Source organism: Rhinolophus hipposideros (assembly GCF_964194185.1).
Source record: "Rhinolophus hipposideros genome assembly, chromosome: 20".
In the NCBI taxonomy this organism is placed as follows: domain Eukaryota; kingdom Metazoa; phylum Chordata; class Mammalia; order Chiroptera; family Rhinolophidae; genus Rhinolophus; species Rhinolophus hipposideros.
In genome coordinates this window covers 2,215,282-2,238,346 of record NC_138066.1, presented here as the reverse complement: position 1 = coordinate 2,238,346, position 23,065 = coordinate 2,215,282, and the positions used below count along the sequence as shown (strand labels likewise).

The 23,065-nt window shown below is 41.3% G+C and overlaps 1 protein-coding gene and 1 pseudogene across 4 annotated transcripts in view; one reads left to right on the top strand and one right to left on the bottom strand.

Moving 5' to 3' along the window:
- SLC47A1 (solute carrier family 47 member 1) overlaps nt 1-14,653 on the bottom strand; it is a 47,045-nt gene extending 32,392 nt beyond the window's left edge. For all 3 annotated transcript variants that reach the window (XM_081028468.1, XM_081028469.1, XM_081028470.1), the window contains exons 1-3: nt 14,414-14,653; nt 3,399-3,500; nt 1,809-1,877 (exon numbers count right to left, since the gene is read on the bottom strand). In XM_081028468.1, the coding sequence (XP_080884594.1) occupies nt 1,809-1,877; nt 3,399-3,500; nt 14,414-14,548 (306 nt within the window). In that variant the 5' untranslated portion in view covers nt 14,549-14,653. The remainder of the gene's footprint in view (nt 1-1,808; nt 1,878-3,398; nt 3,501-14,413) is intronic.
- Nucleotides 11,871-12,462, top strand: LOC308488479 (large ribosomal subunit protein uL6-like; annotated as a pseudogene). The gene has a single exon. The product of its transcript is annotated as a large ribosomal subunit protein uL6-like (transcript).
- Nucleotides 14,654-23,065: the final 8,412 nt, after the last annotated feature.

Genomic DNA, 23,065 nt, shown 5'->3' with positions numbered 1-23,065 from the left:
CATCCACACCTCCAAGTAATCAGGAAGCAGATGCCTTGGCAAAAATACCCACCTTAGTAACTGACCCATCAGTAGACACTGCAGATTGTGTACACTGGAAAAATGGACACCCTAGTTCCCAGGGATCGTTGACTGGAATCTGCAATGGGATGTTCTGCCAGATGGGTCAGTTACTTCATGTCCCAGGATGGGAAGAAACTGCTCAGTCTCCTGTGGGACCCTGTCATCCTAATGCTTTTGGGACCCATGGAGACACACTATACGTGGACTGATACATGCACCATTGAAAGAGGGGCTATTATAGGGGTCCCGGTCTGCCATATTCCCCCTCCTATTCAGCTCCTTACACCAGAGAACACCACCTCCCCTGGCCAACATGTATGGTTTACACAGTCTGGCCAGGTTCCCAAAGCTGCGGCCATATTAACATTCAAAGACCAGGGTACAAGTGTAATTCTCATAGAAGAAGAAGACATCCCAATTCAAGTCCCTACTAAATATTTGTCTTTCTGACCTTAGACTTCTGCTGTTCCTGGGGCATCCAGTAGTTACAGGCGGTAAGGGGTGGGAGGGTGGAGGTGGGTGTGGGGAGGCACCCAAACTAAATGCTCTGTGTTTTATACCAGATGAATCTGCTTATATTTCTTCTTTGTTAACACATGAAAACTCAAGTAAGTGCCCTAAGTGACCCACCCCCAACTCTAGGAGAACCTAGCACACTGGTTCAGATCCCGAGGGACATCATGGAAAAAATTGTTACTAACAGTTAGATTCCTTCTTTTAATTTTTTCTTTTTCTTGCATGTGTCTATATTGGTGCTGTGGATTATGTTCCTAATGTGCTTAATTGATGACTAAGTGAGCTACCTCCCTGCTAATGAAGCCCCTCACTGATCACTCATGGTACCTTGTGAAAGAGGGGGCACGTGAGATGGTGAGAGCTGGTCACAATAGGTAAAATATAGAGAAGAGACTACTCCATGATGTCACTGCTGCCTGACCCACCAACTAGATCTGGGACAAATAAGAAACTGTTTCCCCTAAGTCCCCTCAGAGACTATCTGATCTACCCCTTCTCCATGCTCCATAGCATGCTGGTTTGTGCTGGCTCCTAGAATAGGCCATTGTACTGCCTTGGGCATGCATGTAAGGCATTTTCCCCTTACCTGAGGTAAGTCATACCCTAATATCCCTATCCATCCTGCCCTGTCTTATATAATCCCTTAACACCTGCTATGTGATATGGAGGATATCCACGTCGTCTTGCCACTGCCCAAGATGTCCTTCCTTTGTATGTTCCCTTAATAAACACTTTATGTAATGATGGAGTTGTCAACCTCTTTCTTTCATCTCTTAGCCTTGGGAAATTTTACGTAACACTCTCCCACCCAAGACCTGGTTGTTCAGCATTTACCAGCATGCCCCTGGATGGGGCCCACCAACCTGTGTTTAAACAAGCTCCCGGGTGACTCTGATGCACACTAAAGTTTGAGAACCATGGGAATATACCAAACTCAATGGTGTGGAAAGTGATAGAAGAGACTTTTGTAAAAATGTCCCGTATTTGGTCAAAATGTAGTGTAAGGCAGTCATGCAGATAAACACTATTTCACAACCCTGAAAGACATCCAGCCTCATTTCTAAGAAAGCAGGCAAGAACTGAAATTGATAGCTGAAAAAATGCTGCAAGACTTGCTGTTGATTTTATCCCTTTGTGCACACGACTCTACCTGCCAGTGGCGTTCTTCCAACTACACTCTAGAGAGATATCCAGGGTCACTGCAACAGTGACCCGGGGCATCCATTTACCTGAGACATGAGGGTGTCACAAGCGGAAGATAAGCCAAATCCCACTGAGATACCAGTGACATTGATAACCTGGAAATAAATGCAAAGGTTACTCAGAGTTGAAGAAATATAGGAAGGCAAATTCCCTGCATTGATCAGAGCCTAGAGGGTGCCTCTGCCAACCCTAACAGTCAACTTAATCAACTCTGTTATCTGCCTGGATGGAGTCCCTACATAAATCCATTGGGCCAATTTTCACATGTTTAGAAGGAAGAAAAATATAGGCCATAGGTTATTACCTAACCTTTTCTTTTATAAATCTTAAGATATTGCTCCTTAATGTCACAGGAACATGAATCTTCCCTAAGAGGAACGCAACATGGCACAGTGGAACTTTTGGGTAAGTCCCCTTGCTCAAGACCAAGCATTGCCTGTTACAGTATCCTAAAGTCAAGGCTAGTGCCAGAGGCCTTGACCTTCCAGGTGTACTTGACAAGGGTCAGCAACACTGGGATTCTTGGAGCTTCGAGGAGCCCAGGGAAACACCCCTACAACCAGGGAGTGGCATGGCAGGGAGAGAGCATCTGATGCTCTCTCTCTGTCTGGTATGGAACCTGCTACCTCCACCTGAGTTTGCAGGGAGATGCCCCGGGACAACAGCTCACACTGGGTGCAGTCTAGGAGCTCCAGCTTTCTTACACTTCCTTGGCCGAGGAGAATCTGCTGGAGGCTAGCTGAGGGCATGTCTGTCTCCCCCCAAATTTCCAAACATTAAAAACCAAAAGGGATAATCAAGCTTGGGTTTGTCTATGTTGCCTCCTGAAGGCAAAATAATCTGTATACACCTGGGGACTTGTTCAGGGTAGTCTTGCACAGTTCAGAGATAACAACTCAAATGGCTGGAGGGAGCAGGCAGGTAAGGTGAATGTGTGCCTTTTCAGGGTAGGAGCAAAGGGGAGTCAGGAGGCTGAGAACAGGAACACACTTGCTGAAGGCCACTGAACCCATTTTTCTAGGAACACCTAGCTAACTGAGCCATTTTGGCCATGCTTAGCCAGTTAACCCCTGGCAGAGGTCAATGACATATCTCTCTAGTTTTTGCAAGTTTGAGAGAGGATTTGAGGTTCCTCCTAGTTTTAGGTTTAGATATTAGGATACAGGATTTAATCTTCCAGTTCAATTTCTGGATTAGGATTCTCAGTGAGACAGACAAGTCATGGGGGTGAGAGGGGTCACAGTTTCTTCTAAAGTCAGAGTTCAACCCCTCTTTTCCAATTCCCTTCTTCCAGATGTGGGACCAAGAATGGGAGCCAGATCTGCATGGATTACAAATTAGCTGATCTGTTAGACAGAATAATAGCTCCTTAAAGATGTTCCTGTCCTAATCCCCAGAACATGGGAATATGTGAGGTTAGGTGACAAAGGAGATTAAGATTGCAGCCCTCCCAACACCTTGATTTTAGCTCAGTAAAATCCATTTCAGACTCTGACCCCCAGCACTGTAAGATAATACATTTGCATTGTTTAAGCCACTAAATTGTGGTAATTCCAGTTAGAGGAAACTAATACAGATGGCTTTCATAAATTCGTGTTAGAAAATCCTATACGTACTGCAATTGCAAGTGTGACGGCATCCAATTCCAGCTTCCCCAGGTGGCCACAGAACACAGAGCTTATGAAATTGATGAGAAATACCATCAACTGGGCCAAGAACTGGGAAGAGACAGAAAACAAGAAGTTACATATTGAATGCCAACCATCACAGTCAAAGGAGAGGCATGGGGCTCCTGGGGTTCCTCCACCCTCTCTGAATCAACTCTAGTTAGAAGTAAAGAAATGCGACTTTCAATGAGCACTGCCAAATTTCACAGGCAAGTGTGATTTCTGGTGGGCTTCTTGAAAAATATTGAAACGCTCATTTGTAATCAGAATGTTTTTGTGAAGTTCTTAGCTTTTTAAATTTTTTATATTTTTACATTTTTCACTTTAGATTCTCATGTCATAGATCCCATATATATTTTCTCTGAAAATTTCAGAGGCTGCCTTCTAAGATAAACCCCTTATTAACCCAGATTCCTAGTGAGGGCTAGAGAGAATACAGCGTCCAATAGCCAGCAAGAAATTCCACAGACAGGAGCAGCTGAGGCAGAAATGAGATCATCCAAACAGGCCAGTGGGATCTGGAATTTTGGGGTGAAACATTACCAGTCTGCAGAACACCTTTAATTCTTGAATTCTATGAAGGCTCAGATATGAGGGCAAATTCGGCTTCTGGAACATTGAGCCATTCTTCTTCAAGGTTCCAGGAACCATAATGAATTGCTCTGTAATGCTTTAGCTGCATATCCGGACACTTACCATATTTCCTTCAGTTAATTTAAAACCATGTCCCACCCTACCCTATCCCCTGCCTGACCCAAGCAGTCCAGTACATCTTAGGAAAGCCCCTCTTTGCTATGAGGCTTATGTGGCCCAAGAAGGGGATTCATCTGACTCCCACTCCTGAGGACAGCGAAGCCCAACGCTTCACTGCTGCTGCTGCTAGGACAGAGCATCTCACAGTCCTTCAAGGGCAACAGACTCCTCTGTTCTGAGCTCAGGCAATACTCCATCTTTCTTGGGTTCCCAGTCACACAGCTTCTAGTCCTCACCTCCATCGGCTCATACACAGCCCATTTGCCAGCACTGTTGCCAACCCAAATTTTCAATGTTGGGATTTGATTGGGCCCCCACCTCTGATGGTTCAGATGACAGCCCTCTTTCCTTCCCTGAAGTCATATCTGGGGAAAGATGGTTTTCAACTCTGCTGATGGGCCCAGATTTTCAAAACATGAAAGGTCTGCTCCTAACCTTGTGTGTGTGTTCAGGGGCAGAGGACATACCTTTCCTGCATCAACTTCAAAACCATGACCCAGGAACCTCTCTCACTACTACAGAAACCAAGTATGACTTAATTTCCACAGGGCCTACTTAGCAGAAGGGATGCTTTTAGAATGTATTGCAAAAGTAAGCCAAAATGAGACAGAAGACACGAGACACTGAAAAGCTGAGGGGGTGGGGTGTAAATTTAAAAGGTTGGTATAAAAAGCCCAATTCTTTAGAACCTAAAGTTAGAGTCAATGGATTCCCATGGGTCTGTACCAGGGGATAGGCCATTATTTAGGCATTGTCAACCACCCTGACAGATATTCTCTGTGGTTTCATTCAGTGGAGCTTGGTGTCTCTTTGACTGTGAATTTATATAACTTTAAAGGCCATGAGGTCCTTTTTTATTTGTAAACTCAGCATCACTTTCAAATCTTCTCAGGTAATTGTCCTTGAAGCTTTTATACACAAAAGCCATTACAATCAGTTGTGTCACAGAATCTGCTTCCCCCTTTTCCATGGAATGGTATTTCCATTCCACAGTACCCTGTCTCCTGGCAAGCCACACACAAACTGTTTCTCATGGCTTCACATGAAAATGTGCTCAGTCTCCTCTATGTTCAGGCCTTTGGGTGGCTTCCTAGATTTTGATATTATAAATCACATTGCATGGAACTTTCTCTCTCTCTCTTTCTTTCTTTCTTTCTTTCTTTCTTTCTTTCTTTCTTTCTTTCTTTCTTTCTTTCTTTCTTTCTTTCTTTCTTTCTTTCTTTCCTTCTCTCTCTCTCTCTCTCTCTCTCTCTCTCTCTCTCTCTCTCTCTCTCTCTTTCTTTTTCCTTTCTTTCTTTTTTTGGAATATTTTCCTTAATTATGTGGAGGATGGGATTTTCATAGGGCAGGTGCCCAGTCCAAGAATGGGAACACAGTCATGTGTTGCATAATAACATTTTGGTTGTAAAGATTATGACTGAGATTTCCAGTCAAGATGGCAGAGTAGGTAAATGCTGTGCTTACCTTCTCTCACAACCACATCAATATTAAAACTAACCTACAAAACAACCATCATAGAGAATTGCATAAAATCTTGCTGAACTGAAGCCCTAAAACTAAGGACATGCAGAAGAAGCCACCTCAAGACTGGTAAGAGGGGCAGAGACGTGGAAAGGGCTGGTCCCACACCCACATGTGACTATTTAAAATTGGGCAGTATATCTCAGCTGAGGAGGTCCCCTCAGAGGACCGAGGGGTCCCAACCCCTCCCCAGGGTTCCAGTTTGGGGAGAGAAGTCCCCATAACTCAGATTTTGAAATGGTTGTGAAAAACCATTGGAGATTGTGGCTGAGTAAGACGGAGGGTGGCTAGAGTCTCAGTCGCTCCTCTTAAAGGGACTGCACAAGGACTTACTCACCAATAGAATCAATGGCTCTGAGCTCCAGCACTGGGGCAGCAGCTGGACGGGCCACAGGGACATATGGTGGGGAACTGCGTTATCTAGCTACAGGACGGGGTCTGGAGAGGCAGCTTTCTCCCAGATGTTGGAGCTGGCAGAAGCCATTGTTTCTTTGTTGAACCCTCCCCCTTCCCAGTGTGCAGACACAGGCCACTGCCATATCGGAGTCTCCATCAAGCTGGCAAACACCATTCATTCACCATGCCCTGGTGATTGGAGACCTCGCCCCACCCAAATTGTGGGCATATCCAAGCTGCTTCCACTGGCTTTTTTTTTTTTACTTTTATTTATTTTAAGTGTGTTTTTCTAGGACCCATCAGCTCTAAGTCAAGTAGTGGTTTCAATCTAGTTGTGGAGGGTGCAGCTCACACTGGCCCACGTGGGGATCGAACCAGCAACCCTGGTGTTATGAGCATCATGCTCTAACCAACTGAGCTAACTGGCCACCCCCTCCAGTGGCTTATTCATACAAACCGCCTGCCTTGGCTCAGACTCCTAGGGTCTCCCAAAGGTTTGTGGAACCCAGACAAGCAGCATCTGACTTGAGCCTGTCCTGTACCTCTGACTGAGCAACCCTAAGCCTGGCATTAGGGGCAGCTGGCCTTGGTTCTCGGCTTGGCCTCTCAAGGCACTTCCAAGTACAACATGGGCATTGGCCATCTGTGGATTTCTTTGTGGCTCCTGCTGGGTAGCCCTGGGTGGAGCACAGGCTGTGGCTGAACTTGACCTGCAGCAGGTCTCCTCCCAGGTGGTCCTGGGGCTGGTGCTCCCAGTGGCAAGCTTCAAAATGAGCTGGAGCATCACTAAGACACCCAAGGGGCAGATTGGGCAGACACGAGAGTCCTGCTGAGGCAGATTTTTCTCTGTAGGATCAGCCCCTGCACAACAACAGCTCCTCCACTCTAATCAAGGCCAGTCCTCACAACCAATGAGCCTGAGGGTCAATCCCTCCCATTGATGTGCAAACAGCTACCAGGGCTCAACTACAAAAGGAGGGCACACACCACCTACACAAGGGACAGACATGGAGTATGCAGCTCAAGTTACCAGGAATATTGTGCCACTGAGCCCCACAGCACACCTACTACGTAAGTCCATTCTATTTAGACGGGGAGACTTAGCAGCCCTACCTAATACATACAAACAAACCCAGGGAGGCAGCCAAAGTGGGGAGATAAATAAACATATCCCAAATAAAAGAACAGAACAGAGCTCCAGAAAAAGAACTAAACAAAATGGAGACAAGTAATCTACCAGACACAGAGTTGCAAACACTAGTTATAAGGATGCTCAATGATCTCAGGGAGAACTTCAACAAAGAGATAGGAAATATAAAAATGGAAATAGAAAACATAATTAAGAACCAGTCAGAAATAAAGAATACAATAATGGAAATGAAGAATACATTATAGGGAATCAACAGATTAGATGAAGCAGAGCATCAAATTCAATGATTTAGATGATATGATAACAGAAAACACCCAATCAGAACAGCAAAAAGAAAAAAGAACCAAAAAAATTGAGGAGAATTTAAGGAGCCTCTGGGATAACCTCAAGTGTACCAACATTCACATTATAGGGTAGCAGAAGGAAAAGAGAAAGAACAAGGAATTGAAAATCTATTTGAAGAAATAATGACAGAAAACTTCTCTGACCTGATGAGGAAATCGATAAACAAGCTCAGGAAGGAAAGAGAGTCCCAAACAAGATGAACCTAAACAGGCCAATACCAACACACATCATAATTAAAGTGCCAAAGGTTAAAGACAGAGAAAATCTTAAAAGCAGTAAGAGAAAAGCAAGCAGTTAGTTACTTACAAGGGAGCTCCCATAAGACTACAGCTGATTTATCAGCAGAAACTTTGCAGGCTAGAAGGGATTGGCACAAAATATTACAAGTGATTAAAACCAAGGACCTACAACCAAGATTACTCTACCCAGCAAAGCTATCATTTACAATCGAAGGGCAAGTAAAGAGCTTCCCAGACAAGAAAAAGCTAAAGGCGTTCATCACCATCAAACCAATATTACAAGGAATATTAGGGGGACTTCTTTAAGATGATAAATAAATAAATAAATAAATAAATAAATAAATAAATAAATAAATAAAATTTAAATAATAAAATGGCAATAAATACATACCTATCAACAATTACTTTTAATGGAAATGGATTAAATGCTTCAATCAAAAGATAGGGTGGCTGATTGAATAAAGAAACAAGACCCGTATATATCCTGCCTATAAGAGATTCACTTCAGATTAAAAGACACATACAGACACATACAGAAAGTAAAGGGATGGAAAAAGATATTTCATGAAAATGGAAACAAACAAACAAACATAAAAGCTGGGGCAGCAATACATATACTGGACAAAAAATAGACTTTAAAACAAAGACTACTAGAAGAGACAAAGAAGGACTTTATCCCATTTCTTGGTATTTATCTGAAAAAACCCAAAATGCTACTTTCAGGGGTCATACTCATCCATATGTTCATTGCAGCATTATTTACATAAGTCAAGATATGAAGGTGACCTGGGTGTCCCTGAATGAGTGAATAAATAAAGAAGAGCTGTTACATATATACAATGGAATATATATATATATATATATACAATGAATATATATATATATGTACAATATATACAATGGAATATTATTCAGCAACAAAAAAGAATGAAATCTTGCCATCTGTGATAACATGGATGGATCTAGAGGATATTATGCTGAGTATAGTAAGTCAGACAGCGAAACATAAATGTTATATGATCTCACTTTTAAGTGGAATCTAAAGAACAAAATCAACAAACAAATGAAACAGAAACAAACTCATAAATACAGAGAACACTTTGATGGTTGCCAGATGGGAGGGGGGTTGGGGGAAGATGAAAAGGGGAAAGGATTGAGAAATACAAATGGGTTGTCACATAGTATTCATGGGGATGTAGGATATAGCATAAGGAATATAATCAATAATATTGTAATAACTGTGTCAGGTGGGTACCAAATCTATCAGGGTGATAGATGGGAGGAGATTGGGGACAGGGTGAAAAAGCTGAAAGAATTAAGAAATACAATTGGTAGTTATAAAATAGTCACAGGGATGTAAAGTATAGGGAATATAATCAATAATATGGTAATAAGTATGTATAGTGCCAGGTGGGTACTAGTCAGGGAATCACTTCCTAAATTATATAAATGTCTAACCACTATGCTGTACACTTGAAACTAATATAAAATAATATTAAATGTCAAGTCTAATTGAAAAATTAGAAAGGGGGGAGAAATAAAGAAGACTAAGAGGTTCAAAGTTCCAGATATGAAATAAATAAGTCTTGGGGATGTAATATACAGCATAGGAAATATAGTTAATAATATAGTGATAGATAGCATGGTACAGTGTCAGATGGTTATTGGACTTATTATGGTGATCACTTCTGTAGCATAAGAGAATATAATCAATAATGTGGTAATAACTCTGTATAGTACCAGGGGTGCACAGTTGAATAACTATGATGTACACTTGAAACTAACATAACATTGCATGTTAGCTATATTTTAATAAAAATCTTTTAAAACAATAAAATTAAATAAAAGATTATGACTGAGACTTTAAATGAGCATGGGACTGTAGGAGGAGCTAGGACTAGGAGCTAGGGCACTATGTTATTGTAAGAACCCTATAAGCAGAACTCTATGCTTGCAACAAAGCTCTATGGTTGTAACTGTCCCTCCCCTTAACTTCCTTTTCCCTTCTATATATACACTTTTCCATCTTGGCACTCAAAGCAATGTGTGCACATGGCTTGTTATGTCTGCATGCACAGAGTGCAACCTTTTTCTTTTTCCTCAAATAACTCCTTTTTGGCAATGAAACACATAGTCAATATTATTTTTCAGTCAACATGGTCAATGACAGACCTAATATATAATGGTGGTCCCACAAGATTACAATGGAGCTGAAAAATTCATATCGCCTAGTGACATCTAGCACAATACATTACACAAATACCACTGTGTTATAATTGCCCACAGTATTCAGTACAGTAACATGATGTACAGGTTTGTAGCCTAGGAGCTGTAGGGGAACAGAATTTGTCAGCCCCAAATATCTCCTTGGCATAAGGGCTATTTTAGTTTGGTTAATTTTAAGAAACAGCAGACAAGGGAGAATCTCTGACAACCAAGTAGAAGTTACTTTCTGTAAAAGTTACTTACATTTGTAAGGGAAAGCTCCATTTGTAAGGGTGTCTTCCTGGCATATCAGGCATATCAGGTAGAGGGGGAATGACCTTATCTCAAGAAACTCTTACCAGTGCAGAAGACAAGGACTTAAATCTGCACAACTTGATTGTGCTTTTCCTGGTCACCTCCCATAACTGACTCCCCCCCCCCAACATCTTCTTTTGTCTTCAGCTAAAGATGGTATTTAAGGTGGTGGGTTCAGCCATTTGGGCGAGTTACTCCTGGATCTCTCTCCCAGGTATACAGGAGGTATACATCCTATTAAACTTTTGTTTGTTTTTCTCCTGTGACTCTGTCTTTTATTACAGGGATGTCTCAACCTAGAACCCAAAAGGATTAGAGGAGAATTATTTTTCCTCCCATACAGAACAATAGGTTACACCACAGAGCCTAGGTGTGTAACGGGCCACACCATCTAGGTTTATATATATGCACTCTGATGTTTGCAGAAGGATGAAATCACCTAAGGAAGCATCTCTCAGAATGTATCCCTGTTGTTAAGTAGCAAATGACTGTAGTTAAATCACATAGACAAAAGGAGACTTAGGATAAAAGGCCAGGAACACATTGCTCAGACGGTCCAACACAGCGGCCCTTAGTGAGCTTCAGTCCCAGGAAGATCCTGGCCCATATTGCTAATCCTGTACTTGTTCTCAGATTCTGGTTTCAAGCCCTTTGGGTAAGGCTCTTGGCCACAGCTTGTGGTTCCTGTGCTTAAGTATTACCTGGGGACGTTGTTCACAAAGCCCATGCTTATCTCAAGAGACCAGTTCTGATGTCTGTGGGGCTGAGGGATCTGCTTTTCAACATATGCCCACCCCTACCCCTTACCTACCCAATGAAGGATCAAAGACCAGATCCTTCAGAACTGTCCCATCCCAGGGCATGTTGCTGCTGTGCCCAGAGAATTAACCAACATGCATACTGGTTTATTCCCCCAGATGTCTCAAGAACAACTGTCTCAACAACCTGAACTGGAAGTGGCTCAGATGTAGCCTAACTGCCTATTAGATAAAGGTCAAACCATTAGCCTGCATGTTTTGTGTGTCCTCTGGCTGCAGTCAAGCCAGTCTCTCCAGATGCCCCTCACCCAGCGGAACCTTCCTGGTCTCCAGCTCTCTCTTAGGTATTCTTTTCTCTACATAGATGAAAACAAGCTTCCTCAGTTTGGGCTCTGGTTATTCCACCTCTTTTATACCCTGGGCCATGCTGTGCACAGCCTATGCCTGGGGAACAGGCAGTCCCTCCTTTGGATTATTTTCAGAACTCTGAAAATTCAGCCTGGCAATGAGGTACTAATGACAAAAAGAAAGCATGTTTGAAATACCTGAGGCTAAGTAATTTCCACAACCGCCTTCCCTCCCTCACACATACACATTTTCCTAAAGCTTTCTGCGGGATAGATGGAAAATGTACCCCTAGCATCTTTTCAGATATGCACCGTTCATCTCAGTTTCCTTTGTATTATATATCACTCTCTCTTTCCAGGTCTCATTTAAAACTCAGTGGGCTCTCTTTGCTGCATCTACTGTGAAGATGAAAACCATTCTTAGCAATCAGACTGTCGACAAGAAAATGTGGACATCATTCTGAAGGAACTCACAGCTATTGTGAAGGGCCCCAGAGGCACCCTGCAGAGGGACTTCACTCACATCATTGTAAAACTCAGTCTCCTTGGAAAGAAAAAGAAGAGGCTCCAAGTTGACAAATGGAGGGGAAATAGAAAGGAACTGGTTGCTGTTTGCACTATCTATGGTCACACACAGAACACAATCAAGGGTGTTACACTGTGCTTCCATTACAAGATGAGGTCTGTGTGTGTGCTCACTTCCCCATCAATATGGTTATTCAGAAGAATGGTTCTCTTGTTGAAATTCAAAATTTTGGGGGTGAAAAATATATCCGCAGGGTTCAGATGAGGTCAGTCGTTGCTTGTTCAGTATCTCAAGCCCAGAAAGATGAGTTAATTCTTGAAGGAAACAACATTGAACTTGTATCAAATTCAGCTGCTTTGATTCAACAAGCCACAAGAGTTAGCAACAAGGATATTAGAAAATTTTTGGATGGTATCTATGTTTCTGAAAAAGGCACAGTTCAGCAGGCTGATGAATAAGAGCTAAATTGTTCAGCTACAGAAACAGCAAGATATAGATAATTCCTCAACTTTATTTGAGATATTTTAAAGATGTAGTAAAAGCCGTGTGTTTTTTTAAAAAAAAGCTAGATGGGAGAGTGGTAAGTCCTAACACTTTAGCCTGAATCCTCTTGGATACTCATAGGTTAGTGCTTAATATGAGAGGCCTGGAAGGAACATGGGGAATGGACAGAGAAGATCACAGAGGAAATCCAGACCAGACATCCTACCTAACGTATGGTGGAACCTTGGAGAGCAAAGTATGGGTCATTGAGCATGGGAGAAGGGGCCATTTCCCCCCTTTTGCCCCTGGGGAGATAGAAAACTCACAGCATGTAAGAACCGAGATGGGAGAGACAAGGAGGGGCTTCATATAGAATTCATAAGAGACTGAACAGCTGCCAGAACTCTACGACCTCATTGGGTAAAGCAGTCACATAGAAACACACACAAAGGACCGGAAGGAAAATTTCCAAATTATCTCTCATTGGTGAAATTTCAGAGCTTTTTTCTGTTGTTTGTCTTGGTTTTCTATTTTTTATACAAGGAATATATATTACATTTGTAATTAACAGTTATATACATGTATACACATGTGTATATACAAACATAAAGGATGAGGGGCTTGGCATGTCAGTCTAGTGCTAATCCCTGCAGTTCCAGGGACCAGGTTACTGTGGGGGCCAGTGGGGACAAAGGACCTGTCCTGGGAGGAGCGAGGTCTCAGAAAGCTGCCTTGTTTATTTATTTTTTGTACTATTAGTATTAGAGCAATAACAACCTTGCAGAGACCTTTCTCACAACTCCTCAAGAGAGTGTTGAGCCACAGAACAATTATTAACCTCCTGTTATGAATGAATGGGCAGAGAAGAGAAGAGGGTACAAGACTACTCAAGTTCACATAGCAGTTTCCTAACCCACTTCTGAGATCAAAGCAGTGAACTGGGCCCCAGGTATGGAGATTCCAAATCTCGTTTTCTTTCCTTTCTGTAAGAGAGCTTCATAAACTCCTTGCTGCTGGATGGATTTTTCACTTCATGGCTTTCTCCCTGTCATTATTCTTGAAGCCACTGTGCACACCACTGTGGGTATCACAAGATCCCACAAACAGTCACCATTCCAGGAGGGCACACCTGCTGACTTAGGCTTTGCAAATGCAGAATGTCTACCCATGGCCAAAGGCTTATTCCCACCCTCACATCACACCGGGTTTTTCTTGTCCAGTGGAATGGCTCTCCTATCCTACTGACTTGAAAACCGCCCAAACTGGCAGGAGAACAGGGATGGGGTTACATTTTTTGTGTGTATGGGTCTTGTGGTTTTTAAAACCCACATTACTTTTACATAGACAACGCAGAAAGAGCCCTAACCTAATGATTAAAAACAAAACAAAACAAAAGCTCAACCCCAAAGAGAACCACGTTAAAAACTTTTTATGAGCATAATAATTGGGGGAGGAAAATGTGGGACAGGATACCTCTTGTTTTCTTGCGCAGAGGTTGACTATAGATAAGATAGCTTTTTGCTTTAAAGCCAACACAGAGAATTCGCCTTCCTCCTTCCTCCTCCCTGCCTCTAGATAATTTAGATACCTGAGCTCCAGAACTGCTAGTTTTCAAAGTTCCCGAGTATCTTGCGGTTCTGATAACTTGCTTGCTTTGCCGGAATACAACCCAGAGAAGATGGGTCGAGTCCCTTTAGGCGAGCAGATCCCCGCTCCGGGGTAGCTGGCCAGATGTGCCCCTGTGCCCGACAGGTCCGCGGGCTGGGCTGTGCAGAGAGGGTATGAGGACGCATGCCCGTCCTGCTCTGGGCACGCTACCTCTCCCCCGCCCACTCGCGGGCTGCCCTGTCAACTCCTTCTGCTTCACCCCCTTCCAAGCCACACGGGGCGACACAGTCACTGGGCTTCCAAACCAACGAAACTCACCGCGGGGCCCGCCAGGACCAAGAGCGCCCTCAGCTCTTCTCGGAAGTTAGACACCCGCAGGCAGCGTGGCCTGTGGCGCTCAGGGCTGGCCTCACAGCCTCCGGGAGAGGGCCTGGGCTTCTCCGGAGCCTCCATGAGCCTAGCGCCGGCGGCCCGGGAGCGCAGAAGCTGTAGGAGGGAAGGCACACCGCCTACCCCTCTCCCTAGTCCCCGCCCCTGTCCGCCCTCACTGCGCCCACAGCCAGCAGCCCTGGGTCAGATGAGCTCGCCGCCAGCCAGTCTGCGATCTTGGGCACGCACGTCCCTTGCACCTCTGCACCCCTGTGACCGCCCGCGGTTCTGGCAAAGGCACAGGAACTCCTGGATTTGGAAAGCAAAGTTTAGAAAAGCTCTGGAAACAAACGGAAGGGTTACGGAGGCTGAGTCCTCCGAGCCTTGGTTGGACACCAGGGATACACAGGCTCTGCGCCTCCCCTGGGGCGGAGTGGGGGGAGTGGGTCTCAGGGTCTGAAATGTGTGGTGTGGCAGGACCTAGCGAACCGGCTGGCGCCAGCCAGGCCCACAGGTTGGACGAACGCCCGCATCTCTGAAACCTCCAGGCTTTGGTGGTACCTGCTGGGTAGACTGCTCTCAGCACAGGCTTTCAGCACATGCTTTGAGACTGGGCTTGGAATTTGCGTATTCCTCCTACCAGCTGTTCGATTAAAGAACTTGGAATCTACCAGGATAGAGCACCAAGCCCACATTTCCAAGTAAGACCATTCATGTCTGCTAGTTTTCTTGGATGTTTCTCCCTCAGCCTGATCTGGGAAACAATATCTACATCACCAGTTGTGGTGAGGATTAAATGAAATTATATAGGTGGGCCACTGTGCCCTCAGCCTGGTGCACAATAATAGCCTAATAATTCATAGTTACCAGGACAAGGATGATTTCTGTTACAATCAGAATTCCTTCTGTTGTGAATGACCTAACTTAAGCAAAGAAAATGGAAAATATAAATTTTGGGTCTCACATAACCAGGAATTTTGGATTCATGGATTTCCAAACAAGATCATTAGTGTTCTTCCCATTTCTCTTCCCCTGCCCTCTTCTCACTATTTTTCATTCTCTTTTTGGTGTCATTCTTTATCTGTAGGCAGCATCTCTTTTCCTGCTCAGGGGAGGGTGGCCTCCAGTATAGGGGTTCAGAATGAGTCACCCCCAGATGTGTCTTTGTGGGTATGCAGATTGTTTTGTGCTAAAGGCAACTGAGACGTTGGGGCTCAAGAGAAACATCTGTCTTTCCCCAACTACCTAGAAGAATTTAAATTAGGGGTCTTGCCCATGAGTTATTATCAGAGACAACCTTTCTGACCTATCTCTATGGTGGGCAAACTACTAATTACTGAACATCTGTTCTTCTTATCCTGTAATGACCTTCCTCCCTCTGAAGCCCCAAGGTGACTTACCTCATCCTTATCTCAGAATATCTCATATACCTCATTTTCCTTTTGTGTCCCTCAACCTTTCCATGAGCCTAGCGCAGGGTGTATGACTCTCTCATGTACGTGGGATTCCCATTTGCAAAAAAATTAAATTTGATTTTGTCTTATTAATCTGCCTCATGTCAATTTGATTATTCGACCAATGAACAAGAATCAGAGGAGGGAAGACAGAATTTTTCCATCCCCCCACATCAGCAACCTTTATTCCTATCTTTCCTAGCCTGCAAGTCAGAAAATAAGACCCTCCCCATTTCTCTTCCAGCTCCAAACAAACAAACCAAAAAAACCCCGAAAAAACAAGGAGACAATTGTTTGGCCCTGTGTAGGTGTCTTGCCCATCTTTGGAATGATCATCCTGGCCAGGGAAATAGTATCTTATGTTTGGCTGGACGTGGACCTTGAGCTCAGCTCTGTACCAAAAGGGTTGGGTGATGTGACTGGCAATAGTCTTACCAGAACTCCTTACCAGTAGAGGAGAAGGAGTTTTCCAAGAGAAATGAGGATCCCAAAAGACAAAAATTCTAGGTTATACACTAGATCTCCAATCACTGTTATTCTTTCTTTTTTTTTTTTTTTTTTTTTTTTTTTTTTTTTTTTTTTTTTTTTTTTTTAGCGAGCCTTTTTATTGTTGTGTCTTTTTCTTTCTTTTTTTTTTTTTAATTGAAGGTTCCTCACTGGTCCTACTTCCGTGAGTGACCATGACCAGTTGGAAAAAGGGAGGGAAACCAGGCGGCGTGGGGAAGGGTCATTTCCACAACATTCCATTTATACACAGAACTAAACAGACAAGCACAGAGTCACTATTGCGGTTAGAAGTTGGCAGCTTGGGAAATGGAGCAACAGGTGGGGAGTCGGGATGTCGTTAAAAAAAACACACACCCCCAAACTGGGGTGCCTGGGGGGAGCTTGGTCTTCTTCAACAATCACTGTTATTCTTTAATAGCCTTCTAGAGTTCTGGACAATGCAGTAAGATATGAAACAGAAAAGCAGTATGTAAGCATTGATAAATAAGAGGCAAAACATTACTTGCAGTTATAATTCCAGACCATCCAAAGAAATGAAATGGGGGAAATAACTAACAGAATTAATAAAGGCGTTTAATAAAGTTGCTACATGTAAGTTCTTCAATAGACAATACCAGTCCTTTATTTTGGTAATAACATATATGAAAATATTGGAAGAAGAAATCTCTTTCACAATAGCAACAAACACTTCTTGTGATATAGAGCATAATCCCCTACTCCATATAGGGGCTGTGTACAGTGACTTCCTTCCAAAGAGAACAGTATGAACAAGGTAGATAGAAATCGTAACTTTTTAAAGAGGAGAAACCTGGCAAACACTACCTCACCCATGTGATTCAAGTTATTATCAATGGTGATAAATCATTCTGATAGTATATATTATACCTGTATTAGTTTCCTAGGGCTGCTGTAACAAGTTATCACAAACTTAATGGCTTAAAAAAAAAAAACCAAAGGTTTATTTTTTCAGTTCTGCAGGTCGGAAGTCTAAAATCCAGTAATTGACAGGGTTAGTTCCCTCTTAGAGGCTCAGGGAGAATCTGTTCCATGTTTCCTCTCTTAGCTTCTGGTGGTTGCCTGAAATTCTTGGCATTCCTTGGTTTGTGGCAGCATAATTCCAATATCTGCTTCTGCCATCACCTGTGTGTCTGCCTGTGTCTGTTTTCTCTTCTTTTAAGGACACAAGTCATTGGATCAAGGCCTACCGTAATCCATATGACCTCATCTTAATTTCATCACATCTGCAAAGATCCTATTTCCAAATAAGGTCACATTCTGAAGTTCTGTGTAAAGACAAATTTTTTTGGGGGGGAACACTATACAACCGAATATAGTACTCTTTATAATGTAATCAAAATAATATTTTACCTCTATGGTCTTCCTCTCCTGAACTCATAATCCTCAGTCTAATCTTTAGAAAGACATCAGACAAATCCCAATTGAGAGGCATTCTACAAAATACCTGACCAGCACTCCTCAAAATTGTCAACATCAACAAAAACGAGGACATTCTGAAAAACTGTCACAGTTAAGAGAAGCCTAAGGAGACATGATCATAAAATGTAAAGTCATATCTTGGGTGGAATCCTGGAACAGGTAAAGGACATTAGGTAAGAACTAAGGAAATCTGAATAAAGTATGAACTTTAGTTAGTAATAATGTATCAATATCAATTCAGCTTCTGAAAAATTATTGTTTAAATGGAACCAGAGCACCTCCTCCAATTTGGGGAGCAAATAGCTAGAAAATTCCCTACAGAGATTCAACTCTCAACAGCAGGCAAAGCAACATGGAACTGGAGATTTGGGGGAATAAACAATAAAGGTTTGCATTTGCAGAGAATACTGAAAGCAACACTTACAGCTTTTGAATGTTGTCAAGGGCTTACATTTAATAAGGAATAACATACATATAAAACTATTTGATGGGTCTCCGTGTTTTTTGGTGTTCTCCAAATTTCACCCCACTGGGATTAAAGGAATCAAAGCTAAATGCAATTGGGCCAGAGCACAGGCACTCTGTGTTGTGGCCGATCTTCAAATAATGCCTAAGAATAATTGTATTGTGAAATATATGTGACATTTATTTATGAATTTTAGGAAAGACCTTAATTAGTTAGAAGCATATGCTTGAAAAGGACCAGTCTTTTCCAATTACTATATCAGGTTTCAATCCACTCCAATATATTTCATACATTTAAATTTTAATAGCAATTCTAAAAGCATTTGAGTCAAGGATATGAAAAAATCTTTCTGAAAAAAAAAGTAATGGGGAAAGAAGTAGCTCTATCAGCCAATAAATAGTTTTGGAAAACAACATGCAATTAGCACAAGACTAGACAACTAGACAAGGGAACAATAGGCAGCCAAGAAACTGATGTCATCCATAAGGTTTATCTTACATTAAAATGTCACCTATGTGAAAGCCTTTGACACTGATGAAGAAGGAAAGGATTACTTTGTAAGTGATTGTGAAAAAAATGTTTTGCTTGACTTGTTGGGATTTTGATTGACATGGCATTATATCTTCAGATTTATTCAGAAAGGAATACACCCAATTAAAATACCGAGTCTTCTAGTTCAATCATACCCCTAATCCAATTAGTTTCTGGGATTCCCCTAAATGAGTATTCATGAGTAGCTTAACAACTGGGATTTCTGAGAAATGCTTTCTTAGGCAAGTAGTTTCCTCGTTGTGTGAACTTACAAATCAAGATGGTGTAGCCCACTGCACACCTAGATTATATGATGTAGCCTGTTGCTCTGTAGGGGAGGAAAAGCAATTCTCTACCTAATTCTTCTGGGTTCTTGGCTGAGACATCCCTGTAATAAAAGACAGATTCACAGAAGAAAAACAAACAAAAGTTTAATAGCATGTATATCTCCTGTATACCTAGGAGAGACCCAGGAGTAACTCACCAAAATGGCTGAAGCCACCACCTTAAATACCATCTTCAGCTGAAGACAAAAGAAGATGTTGGGGGATCGGAAAGTCAGTTATGGAAGCTGACCGGGAAAAGCACAGTCAATAAGAATAAGGTTGTTGTTCAAATTTAAGTCCTGGTCTGCATTGATAAGAGTTTGGTAACCTAAAAATAAAAGGACTTTTCAAAGTGAGAGGCAACAAGCATTTATTGAGATCCATAAGAATAGCTACTCTGGAAGCACTGGTTCAGGCAGAAGCCCAAACAGTGTTCCAATTAGGAGAAAAGGCAGTGGATATTTATGAGACAGGAAAGGGGAGCAATTACATCAATAAAAGGAAGGCTTTTCTATTGGGGCAGATAACATAACATAATGATGCTAATTCTAAACAATGTTTTTTAATTTTTCAGTCCAGTAGTCATAATAACTGTTCTTTTGTTGATGCAATCAGTTTTGGGGGGTCACGATGTTGCTGTAGGCCCTCTCCAAAGATTATTTTGCCTTGTTTTAACATTACAAAGGTTTGAAGTGTACAACTTACACAGCAGTTCCTCTGGCATGGCAGCTCTGGCTCTATTTTAAAATGGCTTCGTTTATTATATTGTTTTCAGTTTCTAGAGATAAGGTCCTCCCATTCTTCCTGGTACAGCCAGGGAAACACCCTAACAAATGGAATTTCCCTTACAAACATAGATGTCTTTTACAAAAAGTAACTTCACTTGGTTTTCAGAGTTTCTCCCATGCCCATTAGTTCTTGAAATTAATCAGACTAAAATAATCTTTATGCCAAAGAGACGTATTTTGGGTGACAAATTCTGTTCCACTACAGTTGCTAGGCTACAAACCTATAAGTATGTTATTGTACTGAATACTATAGGCAATTATAACACAATGATAAGTATTTGTGCAACATGTTGCACTACTAAGTTATGACAGCTATGATGTCACTAGGCAATAGCAATTTTCCATTAAAATATTATGGGACCACCATTGTATGTGTATATCACGATGTGTATATCTGTAATGTATTGAATATGTTGATGATGTTTGATAAATAGTCATTATCATGTTTATATTTGGCTCTTGCAAAGATATTTTTAAAAATCATGGAATAAGGTTGAATTTTATCTGATTTTATTTAGTATTAATTAAAATAATCACTTTTTTCCTTTTAGGATGTTAATTTAAGCTCATAATAGACATCCCAATGTTTTTTACCTTATTTAAATTTTTCTTATTTTTCAGTGGACATAAAATATTATATTAGTTTCAGGTGTACAACCTAGTGATTAGACATTTACATAACTTGTGAAACAATCACCCTGATAAGTCTAGTACCCATCTGACATCATAAAATGTTATTATAATATTCCCTATCGTGTACTTTACATCTCTGTAACTACTTTTATAATTGGTAATATGTACTTCTTAATCCCTTTATCTTTTCCACTGAGATCCCCAACCCCCTCCCATCTGGTAATCATCAGTTCGTTCTCTGTATGTATGAGTTTGTTTCTGTTTTGTTTATTTTGTTCTTTAGCTTCCACATATAAGTGAGATCATATGGTATTTGTCTTTCTCTGTCTGACTTATTTCATTTAACATAATACTCTCTTTGTCCATCCATATTGTCGCAAATGGTAAGATTTCAGTCCTTTTAATGGCCAAATAATATTCCATTGTATATACGAGGACTGACAATTAAGTTCTCAAACTTGTCGCAATAATGTTGCTAACATTTTTTTGATATCAGAGGGAGTATTAATTATGAATTTGTACCAACTGGACAAACAGTTAATCAAGTTTACTATTTGGAAGTGCTGAAAAGGCTGCATGAAAAAGTTAAGACGACCTGAACTTTTCACCAATTCATGGCTTTTGCATCATGACAATGCACCAGCTCACATGGCACTCTGTGAGGGAGTTTTTAGCCAGTAAATGAATAAGTGTATTGGAACACCCACCCTACTCACCTGATCTGGCCTCCAGTGACTTCTTTCTTCACTTGAAGATAAATGAAATATTGAAAGGAAGACATTTTGATGACATTCAGGACATCAAGGGTAATACGATGACAGCTCTGATGACCATTCCAGAAAAAGAGTTCCAAAATTGCTTTGAAGAGTGGAGTAGGCACTGGCATTAGTGCATAGCTTCCCAAGTAGAGTACTTCAAAGTAGTACACTACTTGACGATAGTGATATTCAGCAATGAGGTATGTAGCAATTTTTCCTAGGGTGAGTTCGTGAACATAATTGTCTGACCTCGTATATACCACTTCTTCTGAATCCAATTGTCTATCGATGGGCACTTAAATTGTTTCTATATCTTAGTTATTGTAAATAATGCTGCAATGAACATAAGGATGCATATATATCTTCAAGTTAGTGTTTTGGATTACTTCAGATAATACCCAAAAGTGGAATTGCTGGGTCATATCATAGTTTTATTTTTAATTTTTTGAGGAACTTCCATATTGTTTTCCATAGTGGTTGCACCAATTTACAAACCTATCAACTGTGCACAAAAGTTCCCTTTTTTCTACATCCTTGCTAACACTTGTTGTTTGTTGGTTTTTTGATGAGAGTCATTCTGACATGTATGAGGTTATAACTCATTGTGATTTTAATTTTCATTTCCCTGATGATTACTGATGTTGAGCATCTTTTCATATGTCTACTGGGTATCTGTACGTCTTCTTTGGAGAAAAGTCTATTCAGGTCCTCTGCCCATTTTTCTAATCGTATTGTTTGTGTAGAGTTGTACAAGTTCCCTATATATATTGGATATTAATGTCTTATTGGATATATCACTGGTGAATATCTTCTCCCATTCAGTAGGATGTCTTTTCATTTTGTTAATTGTTTCCTTTGCTGTGCAAAAACTCTTTAGATTGATGTAGTTCTATTGGTTTGTTTTTCTTTTGTTGCCCTTGCCCAAGGAGACATATCCAAATAATATTATTAAGAGCAATGGCAGAGAGTATACTGCCTATGTTATTATTATTAAGAGCAATGGCAGAGAGTATACTGCCTATGTTTTCTTCTAGGAGTTTTATGATTTTGGGGTCTTACATTTAAGTCTTTAGTCTATTTTGAGTTTATTCTTGCATATGGTGCAAAAAGGTTGTATAGTTTTATTTTTTTTGCATGTATCTGTCCAGTTTTCCCAACATCACTTATTAAATAGACTGTCTTTACCCCATTGTATAATCTTGCCTCTTTTGTCATAGATTAAATGGCCATGTAGGCGTGAGTTTATTTCTGGGCTCTCCATTCTGTTCCATTGTTCTATGTGTCTGTTTTTATGCCAGTACCATGCTGTTTTGATTACTACAGTCTTGTAGTATAGTTTGATATCAGGCAGTGTGCTACCTCTGATTTGGTTCTTCTTCTCAAGGTTGCTGTAGCTATTCAGGGTATTTTGTGGTTCCATATAAATTTTAGGAACTTCTTCTAGTTCTTCTAGTTCAAAATACCATTGGTATTTTGATAGGGATTGCACTGAATCTATAGATTACTTTGGATCATATGGACATTTTAGCAGTGTTTATTCTTCCTGTCCATGAGTACAGTATATGCTTCCACTTATTTGTGTGTTCTTCAACTTCTGTCTTTAATGTTTTAATGTACTTGGAAAACTATAAGTACTGGTCATTTACCTGTATAAGTACATTTACCTGTATAAGTACAGGTAAATGACCCATACTTATAGTT